The sequence below is a fragment of the Ranitomeya variabilis genome, chromosome 6 (genome assembly GCF_051348905.1).
Source record: "Ranitomeya variabilis isolate aRanVar5 chromosome 6, aRanVar5.hap1, whole genome shotgun sequence".
NCBI lineage: Eukaryota > Metazoa > Chordata > Amphibia > Anura > Dendrobatidae > Ranitomeya > Ranitomeya variabilis.
In genome coordinates, this window is record NC_135237.1 from 566,499,882 (window position 1) to 566,518,687 (window position 18,806).

At 44.9% G+C, this 18,806-nt stretch overlaps 1 protein-coding gene across 1 annotated transcript; it reads right to left on the minus strand.

The window, feature by feature from the left end:
- Positions 1–1,768: 1,768 nt before the first annotated feature.
- On the minus strand, positions 1,769–4,102 carry LOC143783094 (lamina-associated polypeptide 2, isoforms alpha/zeta-like). The gene is made up of 2 exons (XM_077271349.1): positions 1,953–4,102; positions 1,769–1,829 (listed from the first exon to the last, which is right to left on the minus strand). Exon 1 carries the CDS (start codon positions 3,577–3,579, stop codon positions 2,524–2,526), a length of 1,056 nt encoding a protein of 351 aa, XP_077127464.1. The 5' UTR covers positions 3,580–4,102; the 3' UTR covers positions 1,769–1,829; positions 1,953–2,523.
- Positions 4,103–18,806: the final 14,704 nt, after the last annotated feature.

Genomic DNA, 18,806 nt, shown 5'->3' on the forward strand with positions numbered 1-18,806 from the left:
TAGAGTGTGATATTTTTGTTCTTCAGGAGTGGATGGATTACTGAAGAAAGTGGGCAAGATTATTTCTTGTGACCTGTGGAATTTTTTTGCTACTTTGGGCAGGTAGGAAGGGTCTGGTTTAAGAATTAGCTTATCCTGAAAGGTTAACAAAAAAGGTGGATCTATAGAGAGTGCTTGGATGTCACTGATTCTCCTAGCTGAAGTCAGTGCTACCAAGAGGGCCGTTTTTAGTGATAGACATTTAATTGGTATTGAGTCTATTGGCTCGAATGGAGAGTCTGTTAGGGCTTGTAAGACTAAATTTAAATCCCAGGGTGGAATCCTAGGTATGTTAACTGGATTCATTCTTTCGCAGGCCGTAATAAATCTGGATACCCATCTATCCCCCGCGATGTTATGGCCATAGAGGGCTCCTAGCGCTGAAACATGAACCTTTAAGGTGTTTACAGTTAGACCTAGTTCTCTCCCTTTTTGAAGAAACTCCAGGATAGAATGTATCGGAATTTCTGATGTGTCGGTAGATGTATGGAATTGAAGAAATTTCTTCCATATTCTTGTATAGATTTTTGTGGTGGAGGGTTTTCTACTATGGAGAAGCGTATCAATTAAACCCCCCGAGAATCCTCTCGATCTTAACATCTGCCTCTCAAGTTCCAGGCCGTCAGGTGTAGATTGTCCACCTGAGGGTGGAAAAACGGACCCTGGAAGAGAAGGTTGGGCGTTGAGGGGAGGACCCAAGGATCTGAGACCGACATGGTCTGTAACCATGAGAACCATGGTCTCTTGGGCCAGAATGGAGCTATCAGTACAACTCTCGCCCCTTCTTCCCTGATTTTGCGTATAACTTGAGGAAGCAATATGATCGGAGGAAACGCGTACGCCAGACTGAACTGCCAAGGGGCTTGGAGAGCGTCCAGAATGTCCGGATGATCCGCTGGAGATAGAGAAGCAAATCTCCGGACTTTTCTGTTTTTCCTTGTGGCGAAGAGATCTATCTGAGGACGGCCCCAAAGAGATATTATGTCCAGAAATATCTGCTGGTTTAGACACCACTCTCCTTGCCTCAGGGTGTGTCTGCTTAAGAAGTCCGCCTGCTGATTGCTTGCTCCCCTTATGTGCAATGCAGTAAGGGATGTTAGGTGACTTTCTGCTAGATTTAAGATTTCCGTAGCAGAAGACATCAGAGTCTCTGATCGCGTACCTCCTTGCCGATTTAGATACGCCACCGTGGTGGTGTTGTCGGACAGGACTCTGACGTCTTTTCCCCGAATCTGTGGGAGGAAATGGTATAAGGCGTATTTTACAGCATTCAGTTCTTTAAAGTTAGAGGAGCTGCAATTTTCTTCCCTGCTCCATAGACCCTGGCAATAATCGTTCCCCATATGAGCGCCCCATCCATGAGGACTGGCGTCAGTGGTTATGGTGTGAGATGGCGTTATTACCCATGGAACCCCACTCAACAAATGGTTTGAGTCTAGCCACCACTCTAAGGAAGTTAAAACCTCCTGAGATAAGGTTATTTTTGTATTTAGGTGACCAAATAACCGTCTATCCTCTTGTAAAATTTGATGTTGTAGTACTCGAGTGTGGTGTTGAGCCCATCTCACTGCTGGTATACAAGAGATAAGAGACCCTAATAACGACATAGCTTGTCTTAGGGATATACGAGGATTAGTTATTGCAGCTAGGACTTTGTGTCTGATCAGTAGGATTTTTACCTGCGGCAGGAGACACTTTTGGGATATGGAGTCTAACTGGAACCCCAAAAACGCCTGACGGGAAAGCGGAGTGAGTCTGGATTTGTCGGTATTGATTATCCAGCCCAGGTCCTGTAGAGAGGAAATTGCGTGAGCCAAACGATCGGCACATTGAGTAACTGAATTTCCTATTACCAAAAAGTCATCCAGATAGGGCACAATCAAAGTTTCCTTCTGGCGTAGGTATGCCATCACCTCTAGCATTATCTTGGTGAAGATCCTCGGCGCTGTTGAGAGGCCGAAGGGTAAGGCCGCATACTGGAAGTGACGAACCTCGTTGTTGATTTTTACCGCCACTCTGAGGAATTTTTGGTATCTGTTATGAATGGGGAGATGATAGTAAGCATCCTTTAGATCAATGCCCCCCATCATACAGTTTGGGAAGAGGAGTTTTATGGTGGACCTAATGGACTCCATTTTAAATGTATAATTTTCAATGAATGAATTGAGTTTTTTAAGGTTTATGATGGTTCTGAAAGAACCGTCGGGCTTAGAGATTAAGAATAGGGGAGAATAGAATCCCCTACCCTCCTGTCCCACTGGCACTTGGACTAGGACCCGTTTTGATATTAGGGTTTGAATTTCAAGCTCTAAAGCCTGTTGCTGTATAGGCGAGCTGAGAGTTGTTATAATATAAGACTCGTGGGGTACACGAGAGAATTTTAATTTAATTCCATCTCGGACGATATTTAAAACCCACGAGCTAGATGTTATCTTCTCCCATTGGGTGGTGAAAAATTTAAGTCTGCCCCCAACTGGTATGTCCTCAGTATTTGTCTTTTGGGGGGTTGGGTCTTCTAAACATGGTACCTCTCTGCTTGTCGTCCTTAGGGGTCCATGTTGTAGACCTATCCGTTTGCCTCCTTTTGCCAAACGGCCTCCTTTTAAAGGCTCTCCTGTAAAACGGAATAGAGGTTTCAGGAAAAGCTTTCTTCCTGTCCTTTGCCTTTTTGAGTATCTCATCTAAGGTTTTACCAAAGAGGTACTCACCCTCACATGGGATTGCGCATATTTTAGACTTAGATTGCGCGTCCCCTTTCCAACTCTTCATCCATAGGGCTCTTCTTGCGTTATTTACAAGGCCCGCAGATCTTGCTGCTAAACGGAGTGAGTCGGCGGAGGCGTCTGCCAGAAAGGCCGCTGCTCCTCGTATTAAAGGGATGGCTGCTCTTAGTTTTTCCCTCGAGCTTTTCTTTTCAATTTGCTGGTCTAACTGATCAATCCAGATGATCATTGACCGGGCCGCGCAAGTGCTGGCTACTGCAGGTTTGAATATCCCTGTAGCCGCTTCCCAGGAACGTTTAAGGGATGATTCAGCCTTACGATCCAAAGGATCGACCAATAGTCCCGCATCCTCCACAGGTAGAGTGGATTGTTTGGAGGTAGAGGCTACAGCTGCGTCGACCTTAGGGACTTTGGTCCAAGTAAGAAGCTCCTCGTCACTAAACGGATATTTGCGTTTTGAGGCTGAGGGTAGAAAGCCTCTCTGATCTTGCTTCTCCCACTCTCTTTTAATCAATGTTTTCACTGCTGGAATAACCGGAAAACATCTCCTCTTTCTGTCTGCCAAACCCGCGAACATTATTTCTTGCGCGGTTTGCGCACCCTTAGACTCCTCACACCCCATGGTATTTCGAATAGATTTTACCAAGTTGTCCACACTGTCCAAGGGGAAACATGAGCGTCCCTCAATCTCTGATGAGGATGATGACGCTGGACATGATGATAGGGAGGCATCTGACAGTATCGGTTGGTCACTGTCGGAGTCTGACACAAGTGTTGGCGTTTTAGATTTAGAACTACGCGGTTTTTCCTGGGTCATATTTTTTAGTTCTTCTCTAATAATGGCCCGTAGGTCCGTAATGGACACTGCTGCTCCCTGTGTTTCTTTTAAACAGTCCTCACAAAGTTTTTTGGGGTATGAGTCAGGGAGGGGCTGGTTACACAAGGCACATTCCCTGTGCTTCGTTTTTTGTCGTTTTTTGCTCTAAGCGTGTAAGTAGAGAGAGAAAGGGAAAAGAGAGAGATAGGGAGACAGCGTTAGCTTAATAGGTAGAGTTCACAACTCACCCAGTGAAGCAAATAATACCGGATCAGAAGGCCGAGATCCTGTTCTGGAACCGTCGCTTTTACGAGCGGTGTCCGAGGATCCTCTGGCGTGATCTTTGGCGGGGGGTACTGGAACTCCGGTTGTAGGGTCCATGGCACCTGGGGATGACATCTCTGCATCGCCGATTCAGCGTTAGTGAGCGCTTTAAATAGAGCGCCAAAACGTTTTTTTTTTTTTTTTTTTCTCGCGCATGCGCAGATCAGTGCCGGCTCCCCCGCCCTGGATCCGGCCTAGGCGCCCCGGAAGTCCAAGAACTACTTCCGGGGTAGCCTGTATGTGCGGCGGTCGGCGCACGCGCGGCCCGGGATTCCACGCCGGCCGCTGGAAGGTCACCTTACCCGGCTCCTGCTGCCGTACCGCACGCTGGGAAGGACGCCGGTCGGCCTTTCCCGGACCCGGCCGTCTGCCCGCTCCATCAGACGAGGGGGGAGCCGTCTAACGGAACTCCCCCGACGCTGCTTCTGAGCCGCAGCCCCTGCCGTTCTCACAGATACTGCGCAGGCGGCATGCAAGCCCAGGTATGTCTTCTCAGTAAGAGTCCTGTCGTTCCCGCAGGAACAGGAAACCTAAACTGAGGAGGAGAGGCGGACCGCCCCCATTTATTTCTCAATAGGTTTCCTGTTCCTGCGGGGCGGATCCCTCTCCAGTAGGGTGCTGTCGTGGCGAAGAGTAAAACAGCAGTTATTCCATGGCAAATAATTAACATCCATCTTCTCTCTTCACACAGGTACAACTCCCCACCTCTACTTGCTGTCTGTACTCCTGCAATATGTTCTAATGGTACAAATTCCCTCTGTCTGCTGTCTGTCTTCTGCTGCTTTACCATCCAGAAACATTTTAATGTGCCTGCTAATTCATTGGTATAATTCATTTGGTGCATTGTACTTAATACTCACTGTTGCATATCCATGACTGGATCGAGATACAGCAGTTATTCCATGGCAGTTATTCCATGGCAGTTAGTCAGGGCAGGAGTCAGGTAACCCACTCTGCTCTCCTTTCAATCCACATGCTTTATTCCTATCCTCCTATGTTCCCTTGCAATCTACATTCACCGCCCAATACCCTTCCATCACAACTCATACATCAGCTCCTCTCTCCTTCCCTCTTGTACAGCTCCCATGCACTTCTCACCTTCCTGAAAAGCCTCATCCCCTCTTGTCCAAACACTTCACAAAAAAAAAATTCATACAATTTCAAAAACTACTTGCTTTTTATCCTCCTACTGATTTCAAGGGACATCTCCCCCAACCCAGGTCCACCATCTCCCAACCTCTACCCTACCTTACATCAAAAGCTTAATAATCTTACTAATATTTGCACTCCATCGCCTTTTAATTGTGCACTTTGGAATCCACATCTGTATGTAACAAGCTTCCTTTCCTACACAATTACTTTCTGAAAAACGTATTAATCTGTTGGCCCTCACGGAAACCTGGATTCAGGATTCTGACACTCTCTCCTGCTGCCATTTCCCATGGTGGCTTACAATTCTCACATTCCCCGAGACCCACAAACAGACATGGTGGTGGAGTCGGCATACTCCTGTCCCCACAATGAACTTTCCAGGTCATCCCCCCAGCTCCATCACTCATTCTCTTTTGAGGTCCACACCATCAGGCTCCTTCGTCCCCTCTCCCTCAGTTGCGGTCATATACCGGCCCCCAGGCTCACCCACAGTTCCAGGACCATTTCCCTGCCTGGCTGCTGCAATTCATGTCCTCAGGATTACCTCGTCTTATCCTGGGAGACTTCAACATCACCATTAACAGTCTCACTTCCACATCTGCATCCCAGCTTCTATCACTAACCACTTCTCTAGGCCTCTCACAGCTCTCAACCTCAAACACACAAAGACGGCAACACCCTTGACCTGGTCTTTGTCCGACTGTTCAATCTACCTAGATAACTCACCGCTACCCCTCACTGACCACAACATTCTCTCCTTCACACAATTCCTTGACCTCCCCAGCACTTTCCTACCTAACACACATTCAGAAATCCAAATGCTATTAATTGTCACACACACTTTCAGACTCCCTACACTCATCATTGTCCCCAATCTTTTTCCTGTCCTGATCTCGCTGTACATCACTCCAATGACACTCTTAGAAGCACCCTAGACCAAGTAGCTCCCCTCACCCTCTGAACCTCCAAATAGTAAAACAGCCCTGGCTCACAGCACAAACCAGATTTCTCCAGCGATGTTCTAGGTGTGCTGAATGCTTATGGAGGAAAACTTGCACACCAGAAGACTTCATACACTTGAAATTTATGTTAACCTATAACTCTGCCCTTCACCTCACAAAACAGACCTACTTCACCACTGATCTCACTATCCAACAACCCCACGAAGCTTTGATACCTTTCACTCCCTCCTCAGGCCAAAAGCACAAGCCCCTATCACAGACATTCGTGCCGACCACCTGGATTCGAACTTTATAGAGAAAATAGATAATATCAGTCAGGAAATCCGCTCCCAGGCACCAAGTGCAGTAACACCCATCCCTCCCTGCATCTCCCCTGGCTCACTCTCCACATTCGATCCCATCACAGAAGAAGAAGTCTCCAAGCTCCTCTCTTCTCGTCCGACTACATGCACTACCGACCCCATTCCCTCACATCATCTCCAGTCATCACAACTCACCTAACTACAATCTTTAATCTCTCCCTCTCCTCTGGCATTTTCCCCTACTCCTTCAAACACTATCATTACTCCATTAGTAAAGAAACCCACCCTCGACCCATCCTGCACCAATAACTACAGACCAGTCTCCAATCTCCGCTTCATCTCTAAACTATTGGAGCGCATGGTCTACTCCAGCCTTACCCATTACCTCTCCACTCATTCCCTCCTAAACCCTTCACAGTCCAGTTTCCGCCCCCTACATTCGACAAACTGCACTCAAAGTGACCAATGACCTTCTGACAGCAAAATGTAACGGTGACCACTCTACTCATTCTTCTCAACCTTTCAACACTCCTACTCTAGGCTCCAGTCACTAGGCATTAAGGATATTGCTCTCTCCTGGTTCTCCTATCTTTCGGACCGAGCCTTCAGTATTCTGTTCTCTGGCTCCACTTCATCTCCTCTTCCTCTGTCAGGGTACCTCAGGGCTCAGTCCTTGGCCCCCTTCTCTTCTCCCTCTACACGACCCCAATTGGACAGACAAACCATCAGATTTGGCTTTCAGTACCATCTTTATGCCGTTGATAACTATACACGTCATCCCCTGACCTTACCCCCGCTGTACTACAGAACGCCACTGACTGTCTGCAATCTCCAACATCATGTCCACTATCTGAAACTCAACCTCTCCAAAACTGTACTTCTGCTCCTGCCATTTACAAACCTCCCTAAATCTGACATTTCCCTCTCCGTGGCTGGCACCATAATAACAGCCCAGCAGCAGGCGTGCTGTCTGGGTGTTCTGTTTGACTCCGATCTCTCCTTCACATCCCATATACAATCTCTTGCCCGCTCGTGCCACTTACACCTAAAGAACATCTCTAGAATCCGCCCTTTTCTCACCATGGAAACAAAGCCTCACTCGCCTTGATCCACTCCCGCCTGGACTACTGCAATTCTCTATTAATTGGCCTCCCCCTCACACAACTTTCCCCTCTCCAGTCTATCCTTAATGCAGCAGCCAGGGTTGTCCATCTGGCCAATCGTTACTCGGACGCGTCTGCTCTTCGCCAGTCGTTACACTGGCTGCCCATTCATTACAGGATACAATTCAAAGTACTTGTTCTCACCCACGAAGCTCTTCACAATGCAGCACCCCCATACATCTCCTCCCTCATTTCGGTCTATCGGCCTAACCGACCGCTGCGCTCTGCCAATGACTTTCGACTAACCTCTGCACTAATCCGTACCTCCCACTCGCAACTCCAAGACTTCTCCCGTGCTGCGCCAATCCTCTGGAATGCTCTACCCCAAGATATTAGGACCTTCCACAATTTGCATGTTTTAGGTGCTTTAGGTGCATCTACAATGAGGTGGGGGAGATACAAAGTACAGGTGTGTATTTACAATGATGGTCCAGCCATCTTCAGGGGGTAGGGGATAGATGGACATACCTAAAACTATGCACAGATGCTAGGATCTTCAACTGCTGTAACAGGAGGAGGCAGTATATCCGTGCTGTGCCACGAACCGTTCTTTACAGAGATCAGAGTGGAGCTGTCATGTCATTGAGGCTGCAATGCACCCTTACTGAGCACCAAAAAATAGAAACATCTAAATTTTATGGTAAGAGGTTTATTAATTAAAATGGGAAATTGATGCCGTTTAAGAGACCATGGACAGATATTTTTCTAATCAAATTACCACCATATTCTCATTATTTCATTAATTTTATGCTCATTCATATACCAAATATGCGAAAAAATTATATTTATCCTAAATTTGGCCAGAAAGGTGGATTTTGTCCACTTTTCTAGGAAATGTCTAAATCTATAAATTTATTGGATTGAAATTGAAGCATTGATCAAGTAGTAAATCCATATTATGTGTGATGGGGAACAGCAAAATTGAAAGAGCCAAGAAAATCCAACAATTAATGGTTATAGCTCAATTACTAATATTGAATATTTGGTTTTAGGTATTTGTACATTGTGGGAATGGAAATGCTGCATTTAATAAGGTATTAGCCATTGAAATAAACTTCTACATCAATATGGGGACAATACAGAAATGTAAATATTGTAAATAAATAGAATTCGGGGATCCTCTCTTCTAATGCAAGATCCCAGCTTGTACTCACTAGTGTCCTCACATTTTTTCGGCTATGGTCCAGTCCTGTGGCGCCATCTTGTGACCGGAACTCATTACTGGCTGGAAGTCAGAAGTTTTGTCAAGATTTCAATGCAAGATTGAGCCAGAACGAGGCTATCAGACTTGCACTGAAGAGTTACCTCGAGCTCGCTGCATGAAACACTGGAGTGATCTGGCAGGTCACACACTACCAGAGGCCAACGAGACCAGCGGTGATAGAATGGGCAGAGAGCGGCAGCAAGTATGAGACCAAATAGTGTAGGGACCTACGATTCAAAAGCACCACTCCAGCTGTAAAATTACAAGAAATGCTGGAGTGCTACAAAAAGTTGAGCACTTTTAGAAGCTGCAAACTGGAAACTAAAATGGTATAATGTCAATGACTACTAAATCATTGTAGTCAAGATAGATCTATATATTCAGTACTAAAGAATAAGGGTGTTTCAACGGGGCTTAATCTCTGCGCTTTGGATGCAGCGGACACCCCGCACCGCCAAAAGCACCGCCCCCTGTTGTGCGCACAGTGATTCCGCATGTGTTCTTTGAACATGTTGCATTTCCGTGCAGTCGCCGCACACGTCAAATCGCCACATGCGGACGCATCTGCATACAGTGCATGTCCCTGCGTACCCAATGTTAAAGATGGATACGCAGGGAAACGCAGGACACATACAGAAGTAGGAGGAGCGTAGGCAGAGCTTCAGGAAGGAAGAAGGGAGGACGTACGCTGCCATCTGCAGCCCTCCTGAACGCAAATGTGAACCCGGCCTTATGGCGGATTCAATCTCTCATCCCAGCAATAAATGTTGTGGAGGGGTTGGCTTGCTCCTGTCCGATACCTGCTTCTTTACTCCAATTCCACTACCAAGCTCCGCTACTCTTCCCTTGTTTGAGGTGCACTCTGTCCGCATCTACTCCGCCGCCAAGCCCCAGCTGCCCGCCATCTACCACCCCCAGAAATAGCCATCTTCACCTCTCAACCACTTCACCACCTGGCTACTTCATTTCCTTTCTGCTGACATCCCCACTATCATGGGTGACCAATATCCCCTTGTCACTTCCACCTCCGCTTCCTCTAAACTTCTATCACTCACTGCCTCCTTTGGCCTCACTGAATGGTCCTCCACAGCCACTCACAAAGATGGCCACACGCTGGGCCTTATATTCACCCGCCTCAGAGAGAGATTGTTCCCTTACCAATCTCACCCTTCCCCCTGTCTGACCACACCCTACTGACATGCTCTTCCCTCTCCTAGTGCGCAACCCCCACTCCACAAAATCACTCACCCTCGCAGCAATCTCTAACACCTCAATTTAAACTCACTCCGTCCCTTCTCCCTCTTACAGACAGCTTCCTTACATGACAGATGCTGCTGCCACTTTATATAACACCACAATAACAGCAACATTCGATTCAGCAGCCCCCTAATGCACAGCAAAACTCATACCCCTCTTACCTGCCCAGCCCTGTTCTGCCAAAACCAGCTTCGCAACCATGACAGAAGATCAGCTCTCCACCCTTCTGTCAAGATCACATCTCAACACTTCCACGCTAGACGGCTCCCATCCCACCTCATCCTTAACCTCACCACAATCTTCATCCCAACCCTAACATCTCTTCAACCTTACTCTTACAAATGGTGTTACTGTCTTCCCCTCATCCTTCAAACATGCCTCAATCATACCCATCCTCAAACAGCCCTCACTCGACCCATCATGTGTCTAGCCATCGCCCAATATCACCTCTCCCTTATGCTTCAAAACTACTGGAACAGCATGTCCATCTTGAACATATACAAAAAGCAGCAACCAACTGCACTCAGGTGGCTGGGATGCACGCTCCAAAGTCCATAGACTCCATTGGACAGATACTCAACTGAAGAAAGAAGGGGCAGCATCCAATCCAGAGATACATATATGCTTAGATGGCGATACGGGGGGAAACGCGTCGGGTATAGCTAGGGATGACATTCCCATTGGAGGTCTTTTAGGTGACTTGGCAGAATGGATGCCCCCAGCGCTTGAGATGGAACATTGGGAATCAGATGAGTAAAAGCGCTTTTTGTACTGCATATGCTAATTTATGAAAATGGGGTATCACCATCTAAGCATATATGTATGGAAACATGCCTAATGATCTCTGTGGGATGTTTTCCATTTTTTGGATCACCGCTCCTTTATTAATATCCAGGTACTAAAGGGTCATTTGACCATGCTGATAGCTGGATATATGTATCTGCGGGGCTGACTTGAATATTGTATGAGTTGTTTGGAGTGGCCTTTCACTATTGAATATTTTGGATGTGAGACATTGACATTTTTTTTGCTGCCCAATTATCCTATGTTTATTTATATTAATACCCTACTAAGGGTTTATTTGGAGCAAAAACAAATTTGGTTTTTTTTGCTGAGTTTTGTTTTTCTGATCTTTAAATTTGGAATAAATAGTTTTTAACTTTTTTGATTTAAAGTTATATTTTAGGGATCCTTGAGTTTTTTTGTTTTTTTGTTTTGCTGTCTAGGATTCCGTTTAGAATCTGCTTTGTGGTTTCAGTGTTGCATATATTAGAGACACCAATTACTTTTTGGATAAAATCAGTGACATACAAGTGAGTACCTCTACTATCTAGGTATCATTTGATGTGGTCTCATTATATACTTTGATTGAACACGATAAGGGTCTACATGCGGTCAGTGTGGCGCTAGTGGGCTCGGACATGGCCCCGGATTGTGCACGGTTGGTTCTCACATTGCTGGAGTTCATCCTCAGGAGGAATTTTTTCCTCTTTGGGGATGATTACCTGCAGTTACGGGGTACCGCCATGGGGTCTAATGTGGCCCCAACATATGCCAACATCTATATGGCGGTATTCGAGGACCAATTTGTGTGGCGCTACATCGACGACATTTTCTGTGTATGGGAAGGGACCCAAGATGATCTTCTTGACTTTAAGACTGAACTTAATGATGTATTTCCGGAGCTGAAGTTTACTATTTCGTACGCTGTATCCAAAAATTGTATTTTATCAACAATGGTGTATAAACAGGGAGATGGGCTATGTACTGATTTATTTGTCAAGGAAACGGACAAACAGTATGATATAGTAGCCATCACCCGAGAAAGATGGTGGACTCTCTTCCTTGGAGCCAGTTGGTTTGGGTAGGAAGAATTGTTTCTGATGAAGAAAAATGTGATGTTAGACTTGATGAAATGTGAAACAAATTTGTTCAAAGAGGCTACCCTAAGAGAAAAGCGATTCATCAAAAGAATAAAGGTCGTTAACTAAACATCAGATGAGTTACATACTAAGAAAAATAAGATCAAACAGAAACTTGTTCCATTTGTTTCTACGTATTGTCCAGCCAGTAACGGTGTTGTGAACATTTTGAATAAACACTGGGGTCTTCTCAGTAAGGGTATGCCTCAAATTCAAGACACTGCCTCACGTCCTATTTTTTCGCATAGACGTGGACATAATTTGAGGGATAAATTGGTGAAATCTGACGTAGGTACAAGGAAAGTTGCCCTACAACGGACATTGTGTCCACCTCGTATGGACAACTTCCATTGTCTTGGTTGTGCCTGTTGTGGCAATATGCTTAAGGGTGACAGTTTTAATCATCCTCAGACTGGCAAAAGATTTTTGATCAAAGAACGCTATACGTGTTCCTCTAGTTTTGTTATTTACCTGATAGTATGCCCATATGGCCTTATGTATGTGGGTGGGACCACAATGGATGTCAGAGCACGTATTAGTAAACTTAAGAGCACTATTAGGACAAAACTGATTGAATTGCTGATCCCTAAGCATTTTAAATGATTGCAGGCATTCTGTAAAACAGCTGCGATAAAGGGTTATTGATGGAGTCCCTATGCTGAAAAGAGGTGGGGATAGGATACAAAAACTTAAACAGAGGGAACTTAGATGGATCTCTGTATTGGAAACATTGCAGCCAAAAGGCCTTATGTGGATTATAATCTTCAGATATGCAAGTCGTGGTCCTCCTCTTCACAGGTTGTGTCTTGGTCTGTATTTGTTTTAGTATATATGTGTTAATATATATTGTCTTGTTTTTTCTAGTATCGATGGGATTTGACATCCAGGGATGATTGAAGGTTATGGGCGCTATTCCCCTTCAAGTTTGCTTGTATTATTTCTATCTGTGCCCCGTTTTTCTTCCTTGCTTGCCAAATCCCTATATAATGTACATGGTAAATCTGGAGTCATATTCCTTAGTTGTATGGTTGCCATGGAGTTGGCTTAAGGTTTTGTCCTGATCTTCCATAGGAGCACAGTGCGAGTGCGGGCCGTGAGCGTGCCGGGGGTGTGGCCGGGTGTCTGCACTCTGGCACCTCCCTGGCTTCGTCATGGACACGCAGTGTATCCAGCACCCCTGTGGGTTGATTTGCTGCTGGCACCTGCGCAGTGGGCTGTGCCCGAAGATGCGGTCACGTGATCGTGCGTGTATGCGCACCGGATGTAGCTTGTGCGCATGTGCCGATGGTGGCCGGCCGGCCTATGGACATTACTATTGGAATGCATTTATGAGGAATGTGGGGATTGGGCCATTTAGATATGAGCGCCAATTCATCTACGGTCGGGTATTGGGCAAGGTGATTGTTTGCATATGAGGATCGGTTGATTGGTTGAAGGATACCATGACAACTGGGTAGCTTTGCGATGATTGGGATATGTACTGAGGGGCTGCGTCCTGTCACGATGTTTTGTGTGTTTAATGCATAATTCTTATATGGAATTGCTTTTTAAATTGTCATGTCGATAATACTATATATTGTGTGCACATTGTTATGTTTTTCTATGTGATTTATATGTATTTAATAAAGACTGCCCCTTGATGGTGATTGGTGCTGATCTAGTTCCACACTATTTAAGGTGGCCATTTGCACCATATTGTATACTTGACAAAGACCATGCTGGGTTGAAACCTTGTATGACTTCATGGCAGAATAAATACTTTTGTACTCTTTTCACCTGGATTGGATGCTGCCCCTTCTTTCTTCAGTTGCCCATCTTGAACAGTCCTCCCACCTCTCCTCCTGTTCCCTCTGACTGGTTATAATCTGGCTTTCAACTGCATCACTCAACTGAAACTGCACTAACTAAAGTTACCAATAACCTATTAACAGCCAAAGCCAAGCGACATTACTTTGGCCTTCTCCGGGACCAGTCTTCTGCCTTTGACAATGTGGATCATTCCCTCTTGTTAAAGATACATCTCTTGGCATCACAGATTTGGCCCTATCCTGGATCTCGTCATATCTAACAGACTGGACATTCAGTGTCTCACTCTCCAACACCACCTCCTCACCTAAACCCCAGTCTGTTGATGTTCCCCAAGGCTCAGTTCTGGGACCCCTACTCTTCTCCATCTACACCTTTGGCCTGGGAATGCTCAGAATCCCACGGTTTTCAGTATCATCTCTAAGCCGATGACAAGCAGATCTACTCATCAGAAAATGACCACCTGCTAACTGACCAAAATCCTTCAATGTGTTTGCCATTTCATCTTTTTCTGCTTGCTTTCTAAAACTGAACATGGACTAAACAGAATTCATCATCTTTACCGCATCTCACTCTACCCCTCCACCCGACCTATCCATCAATGTTAATGGCTGCTCACTTTCCCCAGTCTCGCTTGATCGGTGCCTCGGGATGATCCTCGACTCTACCCTCTCTTTCAAGCCACATATCCAAGCCCTTGCCTCCTCCTGCCGTCTCAAACTCAAAAATATTTCCCAGATCTGTATATTCCTTGACCAAGAAACTGCAAAAACTCTTGTGCACACCCTCATCATCTCTCGCCTTGACTATACAACCTCCTACTCTCTGGCCTCCCCTCTAGCACCACTCCAATCTATCCTAAACTCTGCTGCCCGACTAATCCACCCATCTCCCAGTTATTCCCCAGCCTCTCCTCTCTGCCAAGCCCTCCACTGGCTTGCTATTGTCTAGAGGTTCTAGTTCAAAACCCTAACTGACATACAAAGCCATCCACAACCTGTCTCCTCCATACGTCTGACATGGTCTCCCGGTACTTACCTACAGGCAACCTTTGATCCTCTCAAGATCATCTTCTCTACTCCCCTCTTATCTTTTCCCACAACCTCATACAACACTTCTCCCATGCTTCCCCCATACTCTGCAACTCTACCCAACACATCATTATCTTCTCCGTTATCTTTGGGTGAAGGCGGCACTGATTCCACTACACCACAAGTGGCTCGAGAACAGCACGCCAGTCAACGGAATACATCTCTCCAGAAGAGACCCATGAATAGATCAATAAGGGGAGCCCATAGAACACGTGGGAGAAATACTAACAATGCCCCAGCTTCTGGATCTAGTAGAAATACATTACTCACAAACAGATCTAAAATCAACATGCCTGACAGAAGCAAGAGGCTAAGCGCTATATCTAAGAGTACAATAGCACCTAAGGCCCGCCTGCCAATTAATCAGGATTTTTTTCAGGTAAGACCCACAAAACCAAGAGAGGTAGGAGGGGAGAGGAAACTCACCAAAGCGAAAGTGAACCTAACGTCTGATAAGTTGAATATTTTTTGTGAGTTAAGTTCACATGAATGCATCAGAAAACAGAAAAAGCTATTGCCTTAAAAATTTCAACATTTTATTTTAGTCAATTTAAAATCGAATTTTACAAATAACCATGTAATTTAAAAATGAGAAGACACAATGTGCAAAATGCAGTCGGTCTAGCCAGAATGGAAACAGTGCTACAGGTTATGTAAAAGGAAATTAAATGTGCTTTATAAATTTATGGAATCTCAGTCAAAAGATCTTATGTGCATAATAGGGAAAAAAAACCTCTTAAAAAGGGTCAAAGTGACCTAAAGATCCGAGTCCATAACAGATTAATCCAATAAATATATATAACTTTTTTTGTGGGGTAACAAACAAATGTGAACAAAGTGTTATGCTGTCTGTAAATGTAACAAGTCCAAATGCAAGTGCAACCTGGTTAAATAAGGAAACTAAAGCAAATAGGTAAACAGACAGCCGTGAATGACCCAATAGTTATAAGGCACAAGTGGCAAAGGCACATTACCTCTCCGGCATTGACCGGGGAATCGGAAAACATTTTTAAATTATATGGTTGTTATTTGTAAAATTCGATTTTAAATTGACTAAAATAAAATGTTGAAATTTTTAAGGCAATAGCGTTTTCTGATGCATTGGTTTTTTGAAAGTTGCCTAGCCTAGGCATGTCACAATTTTTTAAAGTTAAGTTCACATGAATTGACAACTAATGAGATTTCACTCCTCCAAAAAGGGCTTAAATTCGCACCTACCGCTACTGGGAGACAGTTTGACTTGTATATATGCATGAAAAAGTACTTGAGAAATGTCTAAAAAAACTCTTTCAAAAAGAACAAACTTGTAACGGAGCCGGTCAACCAAGATTCTGGGAAATATATCCACACTTCCCTGGCCAATCCCTCCACCTTTAATCCCATCCAGGAACAATCAGGCATTTTTAACCTTTGATAGGCTAGTTACTAATGACATTAGGAGATCACTAAAGAAAAAACTGAAGTCTATACCTCATAACTTAAACCATCAAGAAAAGAAAGCCATCAAAGATATACAGGAAAACAATATTATCATCCGCCCTGCGGATAAAGGAGGGGGCATAGTCATCTTCGATCGTACCACCAGGAATCTTTTAGACTCCTCGGGATGAGGTCACATAAGAAATTAAAAAGTGACCCAACACTATATTATACCCAAAAAAATGAAAAAAATTGTGCCTTAAGGGCCAGTCCCCGGGTGTTCTAAACAAAAAAGAATTTCAATTTGTATTAAACAAGGATCCCAGTATAGCTATTTTATACCACATCCCCAAAATCCATAAGAGCTCGACATGCCCTCCGGGGAGACCCATTATTTTGAGTATTAATAGCCTTAAAGCCAACCTGTCACGATACGTGGACATGCATTTGCAAAAATGCATGCAACTTATACCGGCCTACCTGAAAGACACAGGCCATATCTTACAAGTTCTTGAGAAGGTCGAGTGGAAATCCAACTATCGTAGGTACTTTGGACATAAAATCCCTATATATGGTAAATCGACCAAAGATGGGTTGCCACATTGCAGGTTACTTTTTCCAAACATTGGGGACATATCCAGAAACTCAGGTGTCATTCATCAAGGAATGTTTTGATTTTATCCTACAACACAATTATTTCTTGTATGGAGGGGAGTTTTTTTCAGATCTGGGGCACTGCGATGGGCACACGCTTTTCCCGAGTTATGCTAATTTGTTTGTGGCTAAGTGGGAGGAGACTTACATTTATACCACCGGAAATCTACGCCCAGGGTTATTTCTTTGGCGCAGATTAATTGATGATGTTTTGTTCATTTGGGATGGCCCAAGAATTGATCTTGATCGGTTCATTTCCAGTTTGAACTACAACAATTTCGGATTAGAATTCACACCAACAATCAGTGCCACAAGTATTAATTTTCTGGACCTCAATGTATACATAAAAGACTCAGTTACACACTAAATGCTACCGAAAGGAAGTGGACTCCAACAGCTTTATCAACATTATCAGCTGCCACTTACCCGTGTGGCTCACCAACATCCCTAAAAGTCAGTATGCAAGGATCAGACAAAACTGTACAACCCTGGACAACCAATAAGGAATCAGAAGCTTTGACCCAACAATTCCTTGACAAAGGCTATCCATGTTCATTGTTGGAACAAGCAAAGCAGGAGGTGAGGGCTACATAAAGGAATTCCCAGCTACACAGAGAAAAATCCACCAATCCAACTACCATGAGTATGTGTGACCAAATTCAGAAACTACCATTCATCACACAATTTCATGCGGACCATTCCAAGTTCAGGTCTATCATCCGGAAACATTGGCCCATTTTACAAGGGGGCAAAATCATAGGGGAACATTTACTGGTTGTCCCCAGATTTGTGTTCAGGAATGCCCGCTTTTTGGGTAGCTTAATAGCTCCCACTATAAAATCGTCCATCAATCAGAAACCACGAATCGGCACCCCCAAGGGTATTAGGCCTGGATTCACACCTTGTGGCAGCTGTTATGGCTGTAGGAATACCTCTTTTGAAAAGACATGCCAATATACATTCACAGATTCGGATTCTGTGAATGAGTTCAGTATTAAGGAGAGTATCACATGCTCTACCACAAAAGTTATCTATTTAAATTGAGTGTCAGTGTAAAAAATTGTATGTGGGCCGTACTAAGAGGCCCCTCATGGTACAAATTAAGGAGCACCTGATGAACATCCAAAAAGGTTTTGCTGGCCACCCCCTCTCACGACATTTTGGTGAGAAACATAACAAATCCATAAAAAAAGTACGTTTTCTCAGGATTCAAAGAATCAACAAAACGTAAGAGGGGGGAACTTAATACAGGTCATGTCCAGGAGTGAATCTAAATGGATATTTTCCTTGGACTGTCTTACACCTAAGGGCCTTAATTATGGGCTAGAACTGTATGCCTTTTAATCAGGCATATGGGTATACAAAGTCCTGTTTTTATAGACCCCACATCTCTAGTGGCCACCTTTCCATAAGCCTGAATTTATATCACTAGGGCCCATTGTTAGCATGTACCAGCCATTCATGTAACCAGGTATATGGGTGGGCATTTTTTGGGGTTGACTGACCGGTTACTAGCGTAAATTCTCTGGAGCACCTAGGGACCGGTAACCCTGATGAAGGACGCTGTTCCTTTGAAACGCGTTGGTAGCAATCTTGTCCCAGTGCCGCTCTGCAGCTGTGACGTCACACGCTCTGTTCCCTGTCGGCCATCTTCCCTTGTGCTCGTATCCATGTACGCCACCAGCCGGGCCTTTCCCTGGCTCTACGCAGCGCCACTGTGCTGCAGTACATCCGGATTTGCCTGCCCGCAATCCCATTCACACACCAGTCGCCGGGCACTCTACTGCAGGACCCCATGCTCAGCTCCGTACCTGATACCACTGTCTGGACCCCGGCTTTTTGTATAACACCATCCACAGGTATACTTACAGCCTCTTCATGTGGCCTACATGACCAAACAGGTACGTTCACTATTAACCCTGAGGCAGGTTTCTTGCACTACTGCTTGTCATGCACTAATGTGCATTAATA

Bases quoted from the DNA above. Each gene is read 5' to 3' on its own strand.
- LOC143783094 (XM_077271349.1), bottom strand. From the start codon at position 3,579: ATGACCCAGGAAAAACCGCGTAGTTCTAAATCTAAAACGCCAACACTT.